General features: G+C 40.7%; 1 protein-coding gene across 4 annotated transcripts in view; it reads right to left on the minus strand.

The window, feature by feature from the left end:
• Positions 1-25,365, minus strand: part of wnk4a (WNK lysine deficient protein kinase 4a) — a 62,204-nt gene that overhangs the window by 19,506 nt on the left and 17,333 nt on the right. For all 4 annotated transcript variants that reach the window (XM_084740374.1, XM_084740375.1, XM_084740373.1 and 1 more), the window contains exons 3-10: positions 15,163-15,335; positions 14,508-14,728; positions 13,049-13,206; positions 8,477-8,565; positions 7,582-7,801; positions 4,720-5,074; positions 2,843-2,994; positions 2,122-2,195 (exon numbers count right to left, since the gene is read on the minus strand). In XM_084740374.1, the coding sequence (XP_084596500.1) occupies positions 2,122-2,195; positions 2,843-2,994; positions 4,720-5,074; positions 7,582-7,801; positions 8,477-8,565; positions 13,049-13,206; positions 14,508-14,728; positions 15,163-15,335 (1,442 nt within the window). The remainder of the gene's footprint in view (positions 1-2,121; positions 2,196-2,842; positions 2,995-4,719; positions 5,075-7,581; positions 7,802-8,476; positions 8,566-13,048; positions 13,207-14,507; positions 14,729-15,162; positions 15,336-25,365) is intronic.

The following is a 25,365-nucleotide window of genomic DNA, read 5'->3' on the forward strand; positions in this document are numbered from 1 at the left end:
TTGCAGTAGCACGTCTCTTGGGCGTCAACAGCGCAGTTAAACAATGCACTTTTAACGAGGCCTATTGAGAAGGTGGTGTTTGTCCAGAGGAAGCAACATGTCCATGTGAACCGTTGTGTTTACACAATGAACGAGTTTTAGGTTTCAGAGAACTGGAGAACATTCAGCGTATTTTATAAAAAGCTTTGGTTCTGCTAATTGCGTCTCTCGGGTCCGTTTGGATCGCTGCGGTCACAGACTCCCCTCCATCTACAGGCTGCAAACATTTACAGGCCCACTCGGTTGGCAGCGTCCGCCCCTCTCTATTTAAAAACGTCCACCTTGTGGGTAACTTTAGTTCAAAGTAAAGTCTGTTTTCACCTTTAAAAACTGAGGACATGGAAATGAGACTACATGAGATTAAACATTTGTGTTGATATTGCAAATGATTCTTCTGGTTTGTGGTTAAATGTCTGCTACTCAGTAACCCAGGGTTTTTCTCAGAGGAAGAATTAAGCAACTGGGAGGATGCTTTATGCCATAAATAGTGCATGAATAAGCTGTTATGGAACATGATACATAGCTGGACTTGACATTTATTATCAGTCCTCTGTGGATGAGTCAGATAAACTGTCGATCATGGAAGACAAGTGGACTGTAAAAGACTGTTTGACAATCACCATATTTGCTTTATAATACTACGTAACACTGTAAAACACACCCAAATGACCTAAATACAGGAAACACACAGAATTAACTGTATTCAAGATCTCAAATTTAATTTTAAAATGCATTATAACACCTTTAACAAAGAGTTAATCACTTGAGTCAGGATTCGCTTCTTTTCTTCATTGTTGTATCTTTGGGTTTTGGACTGTTGGTCGGACAAAACTTGTAGTTTGAAGATGTCAACTTGGGCTTTAGAAAATAGCATTTTTCACTATTCTTGAAAAAAAAGTAGACTAAACAATTGATTGATGAATCAAGAAAAAAACAAGAGATTATGATGGTCTATTATGGCCACCAGGCATGGCTGGAGTCACGTTATAGCTGCGCAATGTCAGCTGATCGCTGCTCGCTGCCCCGCTTCAAATACGCGTCTGTTTTTTACGTGTCTATTGTTTACGGATGCTGCATCGTGCTGCACGGAGCAGACTGAGCGGGCAGGAAGTCAGACACAGAAAAAGCAGAGAAAATCCAGTCAATTTTCAAAATAAAAGACATGGGGCAGACGCGTGATCAACAAAGAAACCATTTAAGTACGTAACCTTCTTATCCATGGCAGAAGCACAAAAAGCAAGTGTGCAAGCAAGAGTTTTGACTTTTTTCTTGTAACTTTCCAACATTAATCTTGGGGAAATCTTTCTTTTTTTCTTCAGCTGATATTCCTGTAAATTTCTTAGAGAATTTCTATTTTTTTTTTCTTCGAAAAGTACAACTTAAATCTCAGAAAATATCCAAGTTTTTATGGTAAATTTACTTTAAAATTACTTCCCTCCCCCAGCAGTCTATGTGATCAAAGTAGTGAAAAATGGCATCTTTTTAAACCCAGGGTGACATCTTCAGCAGTCCAAAACCCAAAGATATTCAGTTTGCGGTGACAGTAAATAAAGAAAAGCAGCGAATCTATTTTTTTCTTGGAGTCCCCCCCCCCACCTGTCATCTGTGATTATTTGTAGCCTTCACCACATCTCAGGTTGTGCAGGGCGACAATATGGAGATGATGGAGTCCAGATGACAACCCCTCAATTCACAAATAATAATCTATCATCCATTGTCAGCACTGTCTGCAAATAATAATGCTGCTCTCTCTTTAACATCCCACCAACATGGAAAAAAAAGGGCCTCCACAACATCTGAGAGCCAGTCACACAGAAACCTGCGAGGGTCCACTCTGCCTCGCTGCAATAAAAACACAGAGGAGCCTGTCGACTGCCTCGAGCTTGTTGTCTCAGCTCCGCACATGTGGAGGAGGAGGAGGAGTTGCAGAGGGAAGACCAGACATTTCTACTAGATTCACATTGATTTTCAGGTTAAATAAGGAAGGGACTATTGAACGCTTTTGTTCCTTGGATGTTTAAAAAAAAAAGAAAGAAAGAGGAGAGCAAGGAGGGAAAAAGAAAAAGAGCAGAGGAACATTACCTGTCCACGGGGGAGCTGAATCCACTCTGGGGCCCGGAGTTGCCATGTTCTGTGTTGTTGGATACAGCAATACTCTATGAATAGAAATGAGGGATGTGGTAAGGTAAAACGGAATAAAGACTTCCATTGATTACTTTTTCTTTTGAAGCTTTAGTACAAGATATCAGGCAGGAAACTTTTTCCACACTCTGAATTTTGACTGCAGAAGTATTTGATTCACTTCAAACGAGTTACGTTGGAAGAAAATGTTTCATTTTCAACCATAAAATTCCTAATTTTCGCTCTTTGCTTTGATAAAAATTGGCAATGTAGCTCTGTCGGTCCACAACTTTGGTCCAGACTTAATTATTAAATGTTACTTAAACTACTGGGTGGACAGGCATGACAGTTTGTACATACTTTCATTTTCCTCAGAGGAGGAGACCTACTACCTACAGCTGATATCTCCAAAACTTGGTGAGTCATCAACTTGGTGAGAATCAAAACTATCTAGATGGATAAACAGCACTGCAGGCCAGAGGAAAAACATGCATTTTTGATTTTGGGGTGCACTATCCTTTTAAAGCAGATTTACAGAAAGTGTTTTTTTCCATTTTCCAAGTATATGTTGTTTGAAATAGTCTGAGTATTGTTGATGAAGGTCCTTCAAAAGTCATCTTTCTTGCCTCCGACCCCCTGAGCGCTCCACTTTGATAACAAGCCGTTTATCGAGGCCACTCACCGAGGGGAAGCGGAGGGCCGGGATGGATAAACCGTTTGCAGTCAGTGTGTCAGTGTGTGCGGTGGGAGGTGTCGTGGGCACGTTGAAGCTGCCGGCCTCCAGCGGATCATGAAGCCCGGAGGAGCTCAGATAGCCGTCCGTCTCGCAGTCAGCTGTTTCAACAAAGGACATAAACCATTAGCATGTGACCAACTGTGTGGCCTGACCAATTGACACAAACTGCACATACACACACACACACACATACACACACATCTCTAATGACCCCACGCAGACATGCCACACGCACACACACACACACACACACACACAGGCACAATAAAGGTTTTCACTGTGGATTAGCACTGTTCTGGAGATGCACAGGACGTGCCAGATGCATTTAGATGAGATCGAACTGATTTTTGGGCTGTTATTTTAGTTAAAAACTGAAAAATAATCAATAACCACAGCGCAGCACGTGTGCACCATGAGACTTACAGACACTGAATAATTTAGTTATCCATGGTTTCACATTTCACTGTATGCCTCCCATGTGCTCCGAGATCTGAACAGCTTCCTGTTCAGTACAGTCGTACAACTAACGCAGCGGAAAAACATTTGTCTCCGGAGTTCTTGGCCCGAACACATAATAAATCAAACTGAGAAGTCAAAAGTTTAAATTTAATACATCTGATGCACATGTGACTCGAACATGATGCAAGTTATTAAATGCAGTGGATTTCAGTACATTTACTCAGTTATTGTACTTAAGCACAATTGTATGGTACTTTGAGTATTTAAATTTAATGTTATTTCCTGCTTCAACAGTTAGGACGGAATTATTGTATTTATTTACTTCATTAGATCTTTCTGACAGTTTCTAGTAACTTTTCTGATTAAATTGCTCTTTCAAAACATACACGGACCGACAAACTATGATGCATTATTATAGATTAAAGTATTATTTATAACACCCTGCATAATGAGTAACTTTTTTAACACTTTAATAGAGCAGTGTTAGGGATTCAGTGACATCTAGCATGAGCTTGCACGTTACAACCACTTTGCCTCACCCTCCCCTTCCAACCGAGTAGGGGAAATACGAAAGGCCTCATAAAGCCTGTTTGTTTTGACTGTCCTGGGCTACTGTATGAACACGGTGGTGTAAATGGCTCATTCTAAGGTAACGAAAACACAAGAATTCTTATTTTCAGGTGATTATACACTGAATTAAAACATACCGATGAATATTAGATTTCATTTCTGTCATATTCTGACAATAATTCTCCACAAATCTTGCACATTGGACCTTTAAACCAACCTCAGTTTATAAAGTTTTGATATAAAATATTCACCACTTTAGCCAATTTCAACATTAAAATGCTTCTTACATGAGACTGCATCAGTAATAATAATTCATGATCGCTCATTGAATGTGATATTCATAATACCCTGTATAATGAGTAATGAGCATGATGAGATCATTTTAGCACATTTTGCTGTTAATACTTCTGTATCTTTACTATTTTTAATTTAAACTATTGGCATCTAAATGTTTTTCAAAACAGACTTTAAATGCATGATATTGTAAAAATGTATGCAGATGTTTCATACTGTATAACCTCATAATAATAATGCAAAAGGAAAACTGTTTAATTTATTATTTTTTGTTGGGTTTGTTTGGTGTTTTATATCAGGCTTCAAGAAGTACTGTCAGAGAAACAACCTTGTTTTAAAGCTGATGATATTGTCACTGACAACACTACTGTTTTCATATTATCCAACTGGTTTGAAATATGTTTAATGAGCGTATGAAGTAACATTTGAAAACATGAGAATACCCACAGATGAAGCCCACAAACTTTTCATGGTGTGTGATGATATATTGGGAGGCTCACAGTTAGCAGAGGACAGGCTGTTGTGGCGCATGTGGAAGTGCTGGTCTGCCTCGGGCTCCTCGGGCTCTGCGGGGTAGTTGGAGCTGACGCCAGAGTCCACAGAGCTGGTGACGGGGGACAGGATGGGGGTGGGAGGCGTCAGGGCCGGGGTGGGGGACTCTGCCGCTACGACGTCGCAGGCTTTAGGTAACAGAGGCTGAGGCTCTGGTTCTTCTTCTATGGCCTCCTGCTTCTTCTTGCGCTCCTCGGCCTGCCGCCTCAGCTTCTCTCTCTGCCGCTTGATGGCGGTCACCCTGTCCCGTATGGCCTTGGCCACGAGCTTGAAGTCTGCCTCGCACACAAACCCAAGCACGACCTGCGTAACAATACACAGAGATGGTCAGGGCACAACACGAACACATGTGTATAAGTCACGGTTCACGGTGTGCTGCTGCAATATGTAAACATTTTACGCAGGTCTGTTGCACTTCGTGACCTGATCGCGCAGACAATGACAGTCGTTCCTTTGATGTGACAAAAGCTTTTGTGCAAACATCTGTTTTGTAAAACCACCACATATTGTCTGCATTCTCTGTCAGTTTGGAGTCTTGCGCGGCCTCTTGTGACACCCAGTCCAGCCGAGTGGGACACTCAGTCCGAACCGGCCTCTCAACACATAGTCAGATTACAGCAGATCGGCCGGACTAGATGTCCCCTGCTGATACCAAATTTGATCTTGATGAAAACTACCACAAAGAGGTAAACAAGTAAGGAATTGTGGCGTGCATTTTCATTAAAAGTGACCTCTACGGAGGGGGTTCTGGAGGACATAAGGGCCTGTTTCGTAACAAGCAAGAGGGCCATTATATTATTAAAGACGTGACCTCGGCTGCTTCCTGAGACACGCTCTCACATTTCGAACCGCTGATGATTAAATGTTGAGCTGTGCCCTTGACACACTCTGCAAGGCGTTCTCTTTACGGGCTGGAGCTCGCTTCAGAGTGTCTGCTGTCATAACAGAACCGTAAAAGAAACATAATGATGCCAGGGTGCATTAGTGAGGCTGCTTTTACTGTCCGGGGTCAAGTGTCAGAAGACAGATAACTCAAAGGGAAATCTCCATTTCAGTCATCAGAACAGAAGAGGGCTGCACAATGTGGTAAAAAACATCATATTACAATTATTTTGACACATTTTTCCTTTAACAACAAACTGCAAAGCTCTGCAGCTGGGATTTGCACATATCCATATTGCCATTTCAATAATATGAATATACTATTTGAACATGCATTAAACTAGAGAAGGCAATTTCTGAAGAAACTGCGGTGTGAATGCTGGATGTTGAAGTTGATGCTGAACTGCACTGCTTGTTGAATTAAATTCACGATGTTTAAAAGATACAGAAGATTATAAGGTTTAAATTGAATTTCTGACCTAAAGTATGAATGAGGAGATTAAAGTTAAAAAGAGTATGAATAGCTGGAAAAGTGGGAAAGCAATGAAGTATGCAAAATATAGTGTAAGCTGGGGGATAAAATAAACTGCTTGAAAAAAGGCTGGGAGCTAAACTGCACTGCTGGATTTAAAAGTGGAATTACACAATAATGTGTGAAAGATGTGGAACATTTTAAAGTTTGTTGAAAAGCCGATGCTAAACTGACTTGCTGGCTTCAATTCATATGGAGAAGCAGCTGAAAGGGTTTGATGAGCTGGAAAAGTGGGAAAGCCTAATTGCTATGAATGGAGCTGAATAAATCTCATAATGTATGAAAGATGTGGAACATCTTACGGTTCGAGTATTAACTAGTAGATAAGGCGTCAATAATTCTTGAAAAAGTAAAAATGTCTCAGATCTGTGTGCGTGCGTCTGTGCGTCTTTGTGCCTGTCAAACTGCACTAATTAGCAAATCAATATCAGCTGTGTTTCCCCAGCTGTATTCAAAGGTTACCATGGTGATGCTGCTGTTTGACTCCTGGTTCACAGAGTTCATCTCATAGAGGTTTCATCTGAGGTGCACCTCTCATACTCCTGCTTCCACCCCAAAGACAGCAACTCCAGTCCTCTCGGGTAATGTGGCACCTGGTTGGCTCTCTAGGTTTTGCTTGATGTATACATTATGTACGTGGAGTAAAAATCGTGGGAACGAGAGCAAGTTTAAGGGATGACTTACCCAAATTTAAGCTCTTCTTTTATCCCCCAGCAGCCCTGCCCAACACACACTAATATAAAAACCTTGAAAACCATGAAACTTAAATTTGTGATTGTATAAAAAGTATGAAAAAGTTAAATTGAATGTTTTAAAGTTAGAATGGAGATTCTGTGTGAATGTATGAATGAGTGGGAATAGGTTGACTTCCACTATAACTAAGCATCAAGAAAGCTGCATATTTTGACACTTTTAACGGGATATGAAAGTTGAATAATATCTAAAATGTATGAAAGCGAACATTTGGAAGATCCTGCATAAAAGTTTAAATGATGCATGAGAAAAATGCATGAAAAAATGTGTGAATTCTGAACATTTCATGCATTATTTTAAATGAGGAAATTTTTCCAAAAAACACTGAATATTTCGTGAAGTACAGAAGGCATCACACCAATCCTGACTGAGCTTCAAAGCATCCTTTTATGAGGAAAAATTTGTACTTTTTTGCGTTCGTTAGAGTCACAACCAACTTCATGTCCCGCCAGTGTAGCCTAGAAAACCTATTAAAGGCTATCATCATAAATTAAGATCAGTATGCAGAGAACATGTGGGGTTTTGCTGAAGGCATCTTATCTGTTGATCTGGGATCAATTACTCAATTTCCTCACTAATGGCTGCTACTAACTGAAGGTTGACCTCGCAGCAGCATGCTGTCTGTCTTCATGTGTCAGCCTACCATCTCCTGAGCCACCTCCTCAGGCACGTCTTTGTAAAGCTCGAAGAGGAACTCGATGGCGTTGTTGTCCTTGTACTTCCCGTGGAGCTTCTTGGTGTCGTCCATGCGCAGCCACAGTTTCAGGCCCGGCTTCACCATGTCGTCCTCCTCTGCCAGCTCCACGTGCACGCCGGTGTTCTCCTGGAAGAAGGGGTGATCCAGCAGGTCCTGAATGGTGTACCTGCAGTACAGGAACAAAATCAGTTTGCTTCAGACACTCGGGCAACTTATACAGCTAATATTTCTGCATTTTTTGATCACTCAGTGAAAAGCCGAGGCCCAGGTTTCTCAAATCAGAAGCTGCAGGTGTCTAAAACTGATAGACAACAATATTTTAATTCCGTATAGATTGAAAAACAGCAAATCCATCCTTTAAAGTCAGTTTTATTACTTGCACTAGAGCCATAATTTATTCTTTTTTCCCTTATGTAATATTTTATTCCTTTTCTGGGTCTCTGTAGATGCTAGTCGAGAATATTCTGTTAGATGATATAAAAATGAAATCTGCATTTTGTGCTGAAAAAAACAAACATTTTACCTGCACAAAATCTAAGTTACAAGCAAGAATCTAGGTCAATCAGTTGCTCAGTCAAACTTAATTTATATAGCACAAGTCATACATCAAATGCTTAACATACAAGCTGAAAAAGAGTAAGTTTAAATAAAATTATTTCAACTGATAAAACATTTAAATGAATAAAATAAAACTAATGACAATAGAAGATAAAAATAACAGTAAAGTGCAAGGTGTGAGAAAAAGCATCAAAACAAGCTAATACAACAGGGATTAGTGCACCTCATAAAGACCAACATACACATTATTTATGCAGTCTGTTGTCTGTTGTTTCAGTTCTACCTTTCATCGTTGTTCATACGAATGCAGCCCTCAATGATCTCCTTGAGCTCTGGGACTTTGACTTTGTAGAAACTGTCAGGTTTAATTCCCTGTGAAAACAATGCGAAGAGTTTGACTTCATCTGTGGGGCTTCACACCGTATCAACAAGTACCACTGGGGGTGATTTAAGCAGAATAAGTAGTCAACAGATCGACAGTTATCTCTTTCTTGCACATTTATCCCACAGTTCTCCCAATCAAAGCAGGAACAGCCACTCCCCCCTGCACTGCTGCATGTTACGGTAATCCTCTGCTTTGTGACACCTGCCACCAGCCTGCATGACATTCGACTCTGCGATCATGTCAACAACAGACGAGAACAGGACCGAGAGATCTCGAAAATGGAAAAAAACCAAAATGTCAATCCTTCAAGGGATGTCTAACTCCTGACAGCTGGAGCATCTCTGCAAAGTTTATCTCAAAACAGAAATTATTCCTGCAGGACTTCTCACTAATAAGAAATGAGGGAGTTTTTTTTTAAATGTTATCATGAGAATGTACACAGATTGCAGCAGAGCTCCCAGCCCTGTAAAAACATTGATAATAACACCAAGAGTCGAGGTCAAAAAGATGTTTGGCCTGCAGATACCCAAGCAACCAGCTGATGTTAGGTCAAAATAGTTAAATAATTAGGTTTACAAGAAGAAAGGCTGGGTGATAAATGCTGTTATCGCATATAAAGACTGACATGTCACACAGAAACTGCTGTGTTTTTTCGTTATGACCATCAATTTTCTCAAAATATTTCTGCTTCCTTTTTAAGTGAGACAAAAGACAAAGCTGTGAGACTGTAGAGAGGAGAAAAGAGTTTTTTTGTTTCTAAACAGAAAGTGTTTGACTTCTGTTTTCTTTAGAAAATGAATACTGGTGTGTTACATAATAATTTCAGCAACAAAAAAAGCTTCTTTGCAGTCGCTGTAATGCTGATATCTTACTCGTGAAATGCGATTTAGATGATCTGAAGCAGAGCACAGAGGTCTCTTTGTTGAAGCAGTTTGCTTCGGTGTTCTTACAGGCACCTTTGTGGTAAATCCGTTTTCCCTCAATCCAAATCTAATTTGAGACTCTGCTCCTTTCCTTTGATGGCAGACGTCCAGATAAGATCTGGAAAAATATGCTGATCTCATACCGACTTTGTTTAAAATGACGTCACATTTCATAACATTGTTAATTACGCTAATTTTAACAGGATAGTTCAGGTTAAATTAATGTGGGGTCGAATGAGGTATAGTCAGCATGTTACCCACAGCAGAAGTTGCTGGTCAGCCGCTGCCTCGATAAGTTAATCTGTTTGTGTTATTTTGTGACTCTGATGCTTTAAATGGTTAGCTCAGATTTACCGAAATCACACAATAACACAAACTAATCAATTCAGGCAGTGGTAGACCAGCAACTCCTGCGTTCTACGAGGTAAAATCCAAACATTATTTTTGCCAAAGGTGTTTGGTGGCTTTGGAGAGAGCAATATTTGGCTTACATAACAGAAAATGGTGGTGAAAATACTCTAAATATAGCATACACTTAAATTGATAGAAAATTCAAACAATGCCTCGATTAATAAGGACAGTAATCATTAGTTGCAGCCCTAGCTAGGGATGCACCACTTGTGAATTTCTGGGCCAATACAATGCATGTTTAAAATATTAATTTGGCCGATAACCAGTGCAGAGACTTATGTTTTTTGTGGTTGTTTATTCCTCCGGTTGTGTCCATCTAGTGGCCTCTTCTTTGAAACAGCAGCTGGGTAAATGCTAGCCACTGCTGCCCGAGTCCAAGGACAAATAACAAACACAACACGCAATGAGCACAAAATTAACACAACACAACAGATAAACACCGGTGAGTGTCATCTTATTTGTCAACTGCAGCCAACAAGGCAAATATCGGCTGATACCGATGTTCAGCCGATAAATTGGTGCATCCCTAGCTAGAATCTCTGCAGCCTCGTTCCAAAATCATCTTTCCAGAGGAGCACAGGCTGTTAAAGCTGCAGATTAATGCTCATGGGTTTAGAACGAGATGCTCTACAATCATATCTGGGTGTAATGTTTGGGTGTCCACATACTTTTGGCCATGTACTGTATATGAGAAGGCATTTTTTCACAGTAAATAGACATTTATTGATATTACGAAGTCCAAGGACAGTCTGCAGACAGCTGTGACCACCCACATGCATAATATTTCCAAGAACTTTATAACATCGGTATACGTTCTGTCCTTCATATGTCAAGCTATAATTCTTACTCCATGCCACGCACTTTATACACGTCAGTCATATAAGTTAAAGATTACATAAAGTTCATGGGTTAACGTTTAACATTGTGAAAAATTGAATTGCCATGCCAATAAATTCATAGATGTCGTCTGTGTTGCACATAAACGTCATCATGAAAGGCCCGGCTAATACGATTTTGATTAAATCTTTTTGCATGGTTAAGCCTCTTCGACTGCACACGGAACATTAATATGTTGTCTTGTTTGTGGAGCAGCCAGACCCACTCTGACTCGTTGGCATTGTCGCTTTCTCACTTTTCCAGCCTCCGTCAGACACTGTTTGCTTTGCATATGTGACACGCGGGAAAGAAACAGCTCTCTTTGTGGAGTCAAGAGTGAGACACAATTTCCAAAACACATAATTCTACCATCGCCTCCTCTCGCCCACCATGGCGTCATTCGCTGTGCTTGGCACCCGGGGACAGCTTGAAATACGGTGGCCTGAAGCCACTGCTGTAATCCTGAAGTCTTAAAACTCACTACACTGCTTCTGGTCTTTATTTCTCATGACGTCCAGCATTTTTTTCTGTATAAAACTTTCTGATATGATCTGATTCCAGCATCAGTTTATGCCCTGTAACTGGGTACTGGGCTGGGATTCAAGCTCCATCTTTAGACAGATATCCTCCAATCAGGGCTGCACAATTATCACAATATTATCGAAACTGCAATATTGCAAAGTACAGTATCCAAATCACAGAACCACAACCAAATTGCAATTATTTGAACAAGAAAAAAGTGTTAGAAAACAGCATCATAATGAAGTATTGTGGTGCTGCATTGACGTCCTGGCCTAAAAAACTTAAATAAGTTTGTTTGGTACAGACCCCAACAAATATAACATTATCACAATTATCACAAAAAGATTTTTTTCCAGTAAAAATTAAAACTGTAAAGGTAAATGATCATTTGAACCATACTATGCAGCAGTAATTCATGCTTATTTTATAACTGACAACAGTTTGTTGACATGTGGCGTCCCACAGGGATCTATTCTGGTACCACTCCGTTCCTTATTTATATTAATCGCTACAGCATCATCCTTTTTGTTTCCAGTACTTTTTGCTAATACCAATTTATTTTTGTCACATAACTAATTTCTCTGCACTAGAGATGCACAATTAATCTAAATATTATCGAAATTGCAATAGTTCCACGTGTGTGTCCAAATTACAGAAGCTGCAATTTTTTCGATAAAGGAAAAATATGTGGTACAACAACATTACAACAGGGCTGTGGTGCTGCAGATGTGCCCTGGCCTACGTGTCTGCTGGCCACATTGTCATGAATTTAATATTTTTTTTCAGTGAAAATGAAAATTGTAATGCAACATGATTTTTTCATCATCTTTAAATGTTTAAAAAGGTCAAATTTTATTATATTTTTTTTATTAAAAAATCTGAAAAAACTAACACTTCTCTCTCCATTAGAAATAACCCAGTTATCCAGATCTTATCACAAGTGTCCTTGGAGTCCTAATAAATGTCCAAATCCATTTGCATCAGCTACAAATTTAGCTTAATTTCTTCTTATGTCATGTATTGCAAAATAATTTGGAGGGCTACTTAACCCACCCGCCTGTGTAAGCTTTATATTTTGCAAAGAAACTTGTGTAGAGTTGCCACGTTCAGACATTTTTACAGTATCTTATGTTTTTTTAGTGCTTACTGAGGTGAGATTCCTTCTCTAAGCCTTTAGGGTTCTTCTCTCACCTGCACAATTTCCTCCTTTTTTTCCTTCTGTTGTTGTGTTTCTGCTGTTCTGTTTCATTGTTCAAAATAAAGTCTGCGCTTATGATAAATGGTTTTCTGCAAGGCTTAACAAGCAGCTCAGACAGAAAATGTGCAAACATCAGTATCAATAGTTTTTCCAGTCGAACACTATTTCCTGGAAAGGGGAATATTCCAGTGAGCACGATAGCCAGAACCAGTTAGACAGGATCTTTGAACCACTAAATACACCATCAATCAGTGAGGCAAACATCTGCGTCATGATTGCAGGTCGAACAACAGAAAAGCAGGCAGGTTATAGTATGTTTCTACACCCTGAGCTTGTAATGGACGAAACTGAGCCTTTAATAGACAAAATGCGGCTTTCATTCCATGTGGGCCCCACTTCTTTCCAGAGATTCAGGATATCCAGACGTTTACACAAGATATCCTGGTTCCTCCCAGTTTAATTCCAGCGTGCACATGGAGTTAAGACAACACATGTTGACAATTATATTAAATACAAGGTCCTCCTCCTTCCTCTACTCACACTGGTGACTTTGCGGTAGATCTGGGCGGCGTTTTGGCACTCAGAGTACGGGTACTCAGAGGTGGCCATCTCCAGGATGCACATTCCAAAGGCGTAGACGTCCACCGCTTCGTCGTACTTCTCCTCATACATCTCCGGGGCCATGAACTCTGGTGTTCCTGTTCGGGTTCAGAGGACAGAAGCAAAGGTCAAACAACAGTTATTCTACTCTATTCTTTCTGAGGAAAATTGTTTGCCCGACACAATGCACGCATGAAACCCTGAACCTCAAACACCTTCAACCTGCATGCATTAATAATTTGGCCACATACAGCACAACAAGCTGTAGACCCAAAATTGGCATACTCTGTTATCGCCTTATAATTTGAAATAGCAAATATGTTAGCAAACAGTGGCTTGTTTACACACGCAGCATCCATTTAGAATTCACTTTCACTTTCCTTTTAGCTCTGTTTTGGGAAATATCTGACTCTTTAGCAGCTAAAATGTTGTTTTTCTCAAAAGAGGAGGAATTAGAGCTTTTCTCCAGAATGATCATGAGAAGGGTAACTAACTTTTTAGCTAGCTAGCAATCAGTAGAACTTTTTTAAAATACACTTTTTAGCTTGCTAGCAAACAATATAACATTTAGTTAACTTTTTAGCTTGGTAGCAATCAATATAACATTTTAAAAATACTTTTTCGGTAGCTAGCAAGCAATGTACCGTTTTGTTCACTTTTTAGCTAGCTAGCGAATATTATAACTTTTGTTTTGTTTTTTGCTTTCTAGGTAGCTAGCCATGTAATGTTTTGTTAAGGTATAGAGCTGCCAAATGGTTTTGCGCCCTCTGTTATACTTGCTAGATCCTACAGCACTCAAATTTATTTTTTATTTATTCATTGTAATATGGGTTGGCAGTCATCTCCACATTAAACTGTTTAATTTTGGTTTACCTGACCAAACTTGGATTTACAAAACTGAGATTAGTTTTTAATTGTGCAACAGAGCTCTGCATTTTACATTTGGGTTTTCTCAGTTTAAGTCTGAATTAAACATACAATGTTTGATTTGGACCTGTTGAATTAAAATCTACAACAATCAAAGTGTCACAACAACAATCAAGTATCAACAAGTCTGTATGCTGCTTCTCATGGCTGACACTCCCTGCACGTACTCACGATGGGAGGGGCGAGTTTCCACTGAAATTAAAAGCCATTTTAGTAATGATGTGGTATTTAAAAATGAGGGCAGGAATTTAAATAGAGGCATCCATGGCTGCTTGTGTGCAGGCGAGAGAAAGAAAGATCCAGGCAGGAGAAACAGGAGGACTCTTAGGCGAAAGAAGAAGCCTTTAAGAATTTAAACAAAGGCTCCTCTACATTTCAAGATCGGTGGCATTTTGCACATTTTAGCCCATTTTTTAGTTATAAACTGTTAGAGTTAAGCAAACAGTCTGATCTGGACCAAATTTACACTCACCAATGACACTTTTAGCAAAAGAGGCACTTTTGAGCGTAGCCAGTCCCAGATCTCCTATTTTGACGGAGCCGGTGGGGCCGGTGATGAAGATGTTGTCACACTTGAGGTCCCGGTGGATGATGGGAGGAGTCCGTGTGTGCAGGAAGTGAAGCCCTTTGAGGATCTGACGACTCCAACGCTGCAGCAGCTTCAGCTTCATCTCCTTGAACCTCTTCAAGTACCTAAAACAAAAGACGACAAGACTAAACACCCCACTCTAAACGAATCAAAATACTGGAGGAAGAGAAAGTGACACAAAATAATGAATCTCTTATTTTGGCAGCCGAGAGGAAGTTTAAAAGTGAGATAGTTTCCTGTGTTCTCTCCCAGAGCACTGTATCCAAAGTGGAGTTATTCTTTTGTCCTCATTCTGCACTTTTTATCACAGCTTTAAAAGCAAAAGACAAGCTGTCAAACATCACACAAATCTGCTCTTTTCTATGGAAGATGTGAAGAGTTTTATTTGGAAAAAGGATATCCGCCATTTGAGAACTGTAAGACCTTCTTACAAAAAGACAGAACGAAAAATTAACAGCTTTCGAGCATGTTTTCTATCTTTTAAAAGTAAATGTAAATAGCTGCAGTTTTAGGGGGGGATTGAATGGAAAGGACTCACGTTTTGAGCGTGCCTGAGGTCATGAGTTCGGTCACCAGGATGATGCACTTGTGGCCCTTCACCGTTGATTTCCAGGAGTCGTGGAAGCGGACGATGTTCGGGTGCTGCAGGCACTTCAGCATCTCCACCTCCTCGCTGAAACGCTGTCGCTCTGCCTTGGTCAGCTTACGGGTCTGCAGAGAAAATCACACGATTAGGAGAACGTTTACACGCACATGAGCTTATCCTGATTTTGATCACATTCGGGGCATTTTTATGAAACAGAAGAAACCAGACTGTCCGGCTCCCTGTGTACGTGATTCTGATATCAAGGTGTCTGAGCGTGTGCAGCTCTGTCTTTGATCCTTCAACATCTTAACAACTATGTCATTTCAGTACAGAGCATGATAATCAGACTGAAGTGGCGTTTCATTTCAGCTCATTCATTCGTGTCCATGTCATGTTAGATAATTTCCGTAGGGAAATGTGACATCTTCAAAACATTTTTTTTTGTCCAACAACAGACAAAACCCCAAAGACTCTTCATTTAATGTCATAAATGACAAACAAAAGCAGCAAATCCTCACATTAAGGCTGTATTTGAAGGGCTGCAGGCAGGAGCCGCACCCACGACCGCTGCAGAGGACCCACAGCCCCAGCACATGGCGCACATGCTCCACCACCTGAGCCACCTGTCTACCACTTTGCCAGGTATTAGTGACAAAACCAGCCCAATGGCAGGTCTAAACGAGCCCAAAACGAGCCCAATGGGCAATAAAACTGGTACTGGCAGGTAGAAAGCACAGGCACATCATATTTTGTGTGTTTAGTTGGATATGCGTGTAATGTCAGCCATATCCGTGTGTGTATGTTTTGATCTGAAGTCAGTTTGCCAGGGTTTTAGGGTTTATTTTGCTGTGCTCGTGGCGCTTCACCAACCAAAAACATCCTGGGAATCTGACTCCGCAATCAACTATCTTTTTACCATCAACACTGATTGGACATCCACATGAAAAGTGGTGAATTTTTCCTTTAACCATAAAAATGCACTTGCGTTAACAGCCGAGTTGCAGAGCTCTTATGTGCACTGTTACGTAAGTCGGTAGCAATAAACACAGCACACGAATCCACGAGACCGATTTGATAAATCACTGTTACTTTAACTAATGAGCCCGCAGCGGGACTGGAAACCACAGGTTCATCCATCTGGGTGACCCTCCGATTACATAATCACATCTATTTTCCAATAAGGGGAGCTCTGACTTTACAAATTCAAGCAGGGGGGAGTTTCTGAAATCCACGTAAAACTGAACCAAACACTGCAATCACGCTGGATGAACAAAGACATTTTTGTGCTTCCTCTTGGATGAATGGCCCAATTTAGCTGCTGTTGGAGTAACTCTGCCTGCGGTGGGTGGTTAGTGGAAAACTCCTGGGAGACTTCAGGACCATGAATCCTGCATTGAGGCAGAATTCTGGGAAAAATGCTCTGCATATGTTTATGCTTACAATCAACTTGACCGCTACTCTCGCGCCTTCCTCTCTGCTCTTTCAGTGAGGAGCTGCTGCCGCTGCTAACGCTAAGCTGCTGCATCAACACAGGAGGCAGACTGTCTGAAGTCACACAACGCAAGAGCCCCTTTACCTGCGTCAGTCACCTGTCAAACTGTCATATTTCACCAGCAGCTCAAACATGAGGCCCTGGACTTAAAAGCAGGACACAGAGGCGGCTGCTGACCAAGTGGTCAATAGTGATCAGTTTACGATGTGAACACAGGCTACACCTTATTCCTCATATGTCAGACTCCTGTCAGAAATACTAAGTGGTTTGTAAAAAAGGAAAACTAATTGGGTTAAAGGGAAAGTTTGTGTTTTTTTAAGCAGGGTTGTATGAGGTACTCATCCATAGTGTAATACCTAGAGTAGACGGAGGTTGACACACCCCCCGTTTGGAGAAGCGGCAAGAGTGTAGGACGCTAAGTGATGTGCGGCAGGAAAATACATTTTTAGCAAGTGCATCCTATATTTTCTGTATTTTCACTTTAACACTTTGCCTTCAAGCAGCCTTTTGCAGCAGGAAAAACGCTCTCATAAAGCCAAATATCGCTCTGTTCAAACCAACCAAACTCCACAGGCAAAATCAGTCACTTTACGTCGCAGAACACAGGAGTTGCTGCCTCGATCTGTTAGTTTGTTCGTGTTGTTGTGCGACTTTAGTGTTTCAAAAGGTTAGTTTGGATTCACCAATATCACACAAAAACACAAACTAACTAACCGATCAAGGCAGTGACAGAAGAGCAGCTGCTGTGTTCAGCAACTTAAAATTACTGTTTTTGCCAAAGGAGTCTGGTTGTTTTGGAGATATAACAAGCAATACATCAAGTGATACAACTTCGGTTTCTTGTCAGAAAATGCTGTCTAACAGCGAGGTAAAACTATATAAATATTAAAATAAATATTTTAATTAGGGCTCTCCCCAGTAAAGAATTTGGCTGTACAATATGAATAAATTTCTACATCTGCCTACATGAGAATGTCTTGCAAGTAAGACGTGCTTTAATCCCTTTCTTCATCATCTGTGATGTGGTCTGTTAAGCTGACTATGACGATGTTAAAATTACAGGGATTTCTTATTCTTTAAAAAGACGTTATCAGATGTTGTCAGAGACTTATAATGACAATCTGAGCCTGCCTGAGGGGTCCACAAGCAGTACATTACTTAAAATCTGACACCTATATTCCTGCTGCTTCTCTTGTCATCTACTGTAATACAATGACCTCATGCATCCCTGCTTCAAATAATCCGAACTATCTCTTTAAGAGGAAGAGCAAAGACTAAAATGTCATTAGATCGCACAAAAGTTCACGCATCCTCTGAATAACTCAGTCCAACTGTAATTTAATTTGTGCATCAGACACTAAATACTTAAATATGACAAAAAATTACAGATGTGGACATTGAGGGTTAATCCCACTGGAGATTAGATTAGATATCCTTTATTATCTACAGAGGGAAACTCATTTTGCTCAGTCAGCACCATACAAACAAAACAATAAATAATTAAAACCAGCACCACAGTACAAACAGCATCCTAACAGACAGGGTTTTGTAACACTTAGATGAACAAACAAACACAAAGCACAGTACACACTAGCAGAGCAGCGCCCCCACACGTAGATCACTGTATCCCAAAAAAACACAAGCAACATGACACAAATAATGGCGTGAAGATAAGAGTGTGTGTGTGTGTGTGTGTGTGCGTGAGCCGGGGTGAATGAGTCAGTGGGTTTATGGGTGATGTGCATCTGGATGTTTATGTATCTAAGCACGATAACATCAGACCCCTGTGAGGCGAGCTTTGTCTCCTGTGGACAGTCGCCTGTTTGCAGCACGGAGTCCGTGTAGCCGTGTGGAACGCAGCCGAGCCACTTGGAGACTCTGACACTTTTCAAAACCGCAGGATTTACTAGAGCTTGGCACACTGGATAGCGTGATTGCAAAACACTAAAATGCATCATGAAGAGATTTGGCAACTTCAGAGGAGCTGTTAGGAAAAACCAAAACCCTGCTATGGCAACTCTGAACAACACTGTTCATAAAGCATGAGCCGGAGCCTAATAGTGGGTGATTCTCTAAAGGGATAGTTCTGATTATTTGATGAGACATTGTTTGAGGTACTTACTGATGCTCCGTAATTGCCTACAGTAGATGGCGTTAGGCACGCCCGCAGTTTGGAGAAGGGAGAAGGTCAGCAACAAAAGGTATTTTAGCCAATTAAAAAAGGTCCACCCAAAGAGTCAAGTTTAAATGTAGTCTATATTTAGAGTATTTTCACCACTTTATTTTGCCATCAGACAGCCTTTTCCAATGAGAAACCACTGTTATACAAGCCAAATAGTGCTGTCTCCAAACCAACCAAACTCCATAGACAAAATCAGTAATTTTAACTTGTACAAAACAAGATTTGCTGGTCTACTGCTGCCTCGATCTGTTAGATTGTTTGTGTTATTCTGTGACTTTGGTGTTTTAAAATGATAGTTCAGATTACCAAAGTCACACAATAATGTAAACAAACTAACAGATGGACGCAGCAAACCCTGTGTTCTGCAAGGTTAAATTGCCCATTTTGCCTGTAGAGTTTGGTTGGTCTGTAGAGAGTGACATCTGGCTTGGATAACAGTGGATACCCATCAGAAAAAGCTGTTCCAAGGCAGGGTGAAGTGATGAAAATATTCTAAATATAGCGTTAACTTAAAGTGATATTGTTTTTTTTTGGGTAGACCTAGTTTAAGTGGCTAAAATACATCTTGCTGCTGACCCTATCCACTGCAGTTCATTGCTCCGCTTCCATGCTGGCACTCCTCTCAGCTTTTCTAAACTGGGACATGCTTTAGGTAATACACTGACTATTTATAAATACCTCACAATCCCACTTCAAATAATCCAAACTATCCCTTTAATGTGAAAGGGATAGTTGTCATCCATTCAAACCACCAAACTGAGGAATTATTTGTTTTAAATGTCACAAAAAGTGTGAAATCCAGTGGAAAACTGAGTGCAGATGGAGAAATATGAGCTGTGTCCACGTTGCGATGGTGTCATCTGATTACATTGTTATCGGTGCGGCGTAATTTCAGGGTAACATAACGCCTTCAACATGCAGACTTAAGCACTTAATCTGTTACTAATAGAACAAATGAAAACCAAGCATACAGTGATGCTTCAGTTTCAACATGATAACAGCCACAAGTTCATCTGAGAAAACTCTAACAAACACGAGTTCCTTCACTAATACAGATAATTAATGTGTTTCAATTAGACCCAATGACATCTATTTATTGCTTAGACGCCCTGTAGCATTTCCCACAGAAGGAATCCTGTTGACAGCCGTGCAAGGTTTCTATCTAACTTTTCCATGGGATATTTGACTGCATCTACTGCCCCCCACCTCCAGCTTCCCCCACGCCTCTTTGAAAAATGAGGCCAAAAAACATTGCATAACGCTGGAGAAAGCGATGCAGGGGGGAGCCATTAAAAACAAACCATCTCTATTTCGAAAAGACAAGTGGGTATATCCATTAAAAAAAAAAAACAGCCTAGATTCAGAGGTGTGTGGTGGAAAAAGTTTTCTTACACTGTCCTCTCTTCCAGCTGGATGTTTTATTCTTAGCTGCTGGGAGGTGTGTGTGTGTGTGTATGCGTGTGTGTGTGTGTGTGTGTGTGTGTGTGTGTGTGTTGGGGGTCTGCACTAGCTGGGGTTGGAAATACTTGGGCTCGGTGCCACATAAGTGGAGTTACATAAGCAGTGTTGATGGTCTAGGAGCCACCGGTATTAAGAAGTCCCTGTCAGCGCCCCTATTATGACAACCAGGACATGAACACGGCATGTCAGCCAACATTTGCACCAAACCAGGTGGCGTACGCTGCAGCTTAAAACGGGAATGAACCGTTTGCACTGTCCTGATGTGACACTCAGACGGATACAGCAAATCTGAGCAGGACTTGAGCAGCATCCAGTCAGTGTGGACAGACTGTGGTATCTGTAGGAATCTGGACTAAATACAGAGAGAAAAGTAGGGCAAGTAAAAAAATGGATTCAGTCATACTACTTATAGGCCCCAGGGATGTGTGTTAAGGGTTAGGAGCTGGTTTTCAATGCATTTATTCATATCCATGTCTGGAATATTTGGATCTGCATTCAACGTGATGTTAAATTTAGTGCTGATGTGATTGGGTAATCAATAGCTTAGTCCACTGATAGAAAATTACTCAGCAAATTAGACAGGACCAGCAACAAAATGTATTTTAGCCACTTAAAAAAGGGTCAACCTAAAATAATTAATATTGGTTTAAACATACTCTATGTTTAGAATGTTTTCTCCACTTTTCTTTGCTGTCAGGTGGCCTTTTCTGACGGGATATCGAAATCTTATGTAAGTTAAGTATCGCTCTCTCTGAGTCAACCAAACTCCATGGGCAAAATCAGTCATTTTACTTCATAGAGCACAGGAGCTGCTGGTTGACTGCTGCCTTGACTGGCTAGTTTGTTTTTGTTATTGTGGTAAGTCTGTTTTAAAATGATAATTCGGATACACAGAAGTCACACAACAACACAAACAAACTAAAAAAAATTGAGGCAGCCAGACCAGAAACTCCCATGTTCTGTGAGGTAAAATTATTCATTTTGTCTATGGAGTTTGGTTGGTTTGGAGAGAGCGATATTTGGCTTATAAAGCGGTGGTTTCCCATCAGAAAAGGCTGTCTGACCGGGCAAAATAAAGCAGTGAAAATATTGTGAACTTAAATTTATATTGATTTTTCTAAGTGGGCCTTTTTTTAAGTGGCTACATTACCTTTTGTTGCTGACCCTGTCCACAGCCGGACGTTGCTTAGCTTCAGTGCCGGTGCCCCTCTGTGCTTCTCCTAACTGAGGGTGTGTCAACCACCATTTACTGCAGGTTGATGGCGGTAGAAAAGACTCTGCAGCTGGGAGTAGCTAAACAGTATGGGATCAATTATATGTGCAAGAACAAGTCATAACTTTCTGTTTCATTCCAGAAATAATCAAATTCATCTGGCATGCCATCTCCATCTACTTTGACCTCTGTTTGAACCCTTTTATAGGGACTAAAATGTAAGCCTTCCCTCTTCTTCCTGTCATTAACTATCATTGAAAGCGGTGTTAGCAGGCCATAACTCCTGTGCTCCAGATGCTGACACTGAGGAGCCCTGCAGATAAAGACCAGAGTTCACAGAGACCTTTTGATGACAGAGTATACAGGCAGGAGAGAACCTGCACGGCTGCAGAGGCGGTGATGACTGCCTCGCCAAGCTCTGGGATTGAGGTCAAAGGGAAAGAGAAAGGAGGGGAGAAAAAAAAAAAAAAACGGTGTGACCTCAGGCCTCTAAAAAGACTGACTAACCCACCTTGACTGACATACACTTCGCATAAACATGCACGTAGGCACTTACAGCGGTACAGTGTTGCATTTAAAAGTTTGCAGGTGAGAACTGAGGCGGCAGTGTGCTCTTTCCAAGGAAAACCTGACATGTTCTGTAAATGGAGCGGGCAGAGGGAGGTTAGCCATTAATCTCATCAGGATTGAGGACTCAAACCAGCCTCTGACTGCTGCTCTCACACCGACAACCTGACCTGACTCCGGCGCCCGGCTAATTACCTGCACAAGTCAAAGAGACCTAGATGCAGGATTACACTATCTCTCATGTATCTCAACAGTGAAAAGTGGCCTGTCAAAGACGTCTCTTCACAGCTGGTTTAGATAATTTTTCAAGATATGAATACATTTTATAGCCCGACTAATGACAGATTTATTAGGCTGATTTTTATCACATAAACAAACAAATTGATACGGATTCCTTACATTCATTTATTTATTTATAAATTGTGGCAAAAATAGACTTGTGGGGTGCATTTTACAGGTTTCCATCCAAATATGTTGCAGCTCTTGACCGAATTTCAAGTTAAATCTGCAGAAGAAAAAGCAAACGAATGCTTGTTTCCATCCACTACATTTAGGCCATTATTAGGAGTTCAGCAGCGTGCGTCGTCAGATCTCCAGGCGGAAAAACATTACATAACAGGCGAGGAAGAGGATGGAACAAGATAACGTAATTTAAAAAAGCGATGTAGAAAACAGGATGGAAACATGCCATTTCTGTTTGTTTCATGTATTAATGTGAGGAAGGTTACATCAGGTCTGTGTGGAGTACACGTTAGAAAATAACGGCTGAAAACACGAGAAGGCTGAGAACTAAGCAATACTTCTAAGAGCGATTCCTCTAAGTTACGTGAATCATTTGTTTCACTCGTCACAAGCAACCGACTCATGAACGACCTTCCCAAAAATGCCATCCTGTCGCAGATTGAGAAGAACAAGTTGATTATGGGGTCGGTCACCGCCCTCTGGCTCTGTGTTTTAGCTCATAGTGTTGCTTGAGATAGCAGACAGCATTTCAGAGCTGCTGGTGTTTAATTCTGAGACCTGATTTTATGTACTTGCAGATTTCTTTAATCATTCAAATTTGACCGGGTGGTTAATAACACATTTTTCTGTGGTGTGGCAAACTCAGAATGAATTTATTATTGCCTTACACAAACTTTTTGAAAGATTTTCTTTGCATAAGTGCATTAACTCTTTTTTGAAAAAGGCAAAAACTGCCTCAAGTGAGCATAAAAACTTTCTTTTGCAAAACTGAGTAGTTTTTTTAAATTTTGCTGTTTCCATCAACTGTTTCTGACGCATCACTTCAAAATGAGCATTAAAATAAACTGATGAAAATATGGCTATAGTGTTCTGGTGGTCGTCAGTTTATCTAGGTCTAGGTCTAAATTATTTGCACCAGACTCCACAAACGCTGCCTTCTTGTGGTGGTGACGTCATTTGGAGCCAGAATCTGAAGAATCTGACTCAACCGCAACCAGAGCTCAGCTGTCAATCATGGCATGAGACTCCCTTTTCATATCATCTAATAACTGATTAAAACCAAACTGATGAAAAAATGAGCAACTGAACAAACAACAGTGTTACTGAAGTAACATGAAGGGGACGGGATTTATGGCCTATGCTGCAGCCAGCCACCAGGGGGCGACTGAGACGTTTTGGCTTTGCTTTAGGGGAGCTCTCGAGTCATCCATCTTTTTATATACAGTCAGTCATTTCCTCTGAGGAGACGCTGCATTAGGAGGAGTCTCAGAGAGTATTGCATCACCTTGTTTTAGAGGCAAAGATAAATTTGTTTGAGAGCTGAGAGATCTTCCATCTTTACTCTGTTTACTTTGTTATTCTGCACATTTCCTAACCTGTCCGGCATTTGCTTTTAGTGACTCGCTAAATCCTCAGTAAAGTCTTGTAATATAGTTCATTAAGACCCTTCTCGTTAAATAATCCTCTTGCCTTTCAAGTTGAGATTTGTGTTGCGCAACAGCAGTAACTGGTAACTGTCTGTGCATGCCACCACCTGATCCACCTCATTCCTTCACATCTGTAACCACTGTGTCAATGTGTTTTGGTGTGCTTCTTACATGGCAGCTTGTGATTATGGAAATGATACAGCTCAGTGTCCATTAAATGCTAAATTATAAAAGCAATGGCTGACAGCAAAGTATGGCCGCTTCAATACTTTTATGGCATCGGCTGAGTTGCTTTGGTGCTACTGAGAATAGAAAAATGCTAAATCTCCAAATTGTGTTTTATTTGTTATGTTGTAAACAGGCTGCTTCACTTGAATTGTATGAAGGATGTTATCGTGGGTCCTTCCTTCCTGCTACTGTCAGACTGTACAACCAGCACAGCGCCCAATTGACCACACACAACTAAAGTACGATATCAGTATCACACTCAGGTGTACTATCATCACAACATTTGTGCAATGGTGTAAATTTGTTGAGTCTGCTCATGATTTATATTGTATATGTTGTTCCTCTGTATTTTTGTATTTCCTCTCGTCATTATTGTTCCTATTTTTGCATATCCTCCTATTTATATAGCTTATTTTCTTATTAACGCTTATTCTATCCTGTGATCTGCTTGATGCTGTTGCACTGCAAATGGCCCTGTTGTGGGACAAATAAAGGAATATTATCTTATCTTATCTTATCTCTTATCTTAAAAAGCTTTGAGTGCTGAAATATAGAACTGAAGCTTAACCACACTGTGGTAAAAAGGATTTCTGTTTTTATTATGTTATGAAACTGCTTTGAGTGTGTTTGTGCTGTGATGTAAGTTTGTTTTTTCAAATGGATTTTTATAAAATTTGCATTGAAACAAGTTGCATTCAAGAAGTCAAGGTACCATTATGGGTATAAAAGATTTTTGAATGATACTCATCTCCATAACAAAGCAAATATCAATATGAAGGATGTTTAGGAAATTACCCAGGCTCATCAGTCACTTACAAACAAAGTCCCCTTTGTGACTGACCTGTCTGACCTGCGACACTCTGAACGTCGCAGGTCAAAGTTAACTGGGACGACGGGACGTTCTCTAGTCGAACGACCCTGCAGGGGAGGGAAGCTTCGAAACGCCGGCGGACAGAGGATATGTGCGTCTCTCTCAGTGCAGAGCGGTGGTGTTTGAGGAGAAGAATGTGAATGGAACAAACAATTTCTCCCTCTGAAGCAAAACCCAGCGAACCGCAGAAAGATCACAAGACGTCTAGAGGATACGGCCTGTGCAAGTTTTGTCTTCAAGAACACAGCAAAG

This window comes from Lutjanus erythropterus, chromosome 17 (assembly GCF_056507025.1).
Source record: "Lutjanus erythropterus isolate fLutEry1 chromosome 17, fLutEry1.hap2, whole genome shotgun sequence".
NCBI lineage: Eukaryota > Metazoa > Chordata > Actinopteri > Lutjaniformes > Lutjanidae > Lutjanus > Lutjanus erythropterus.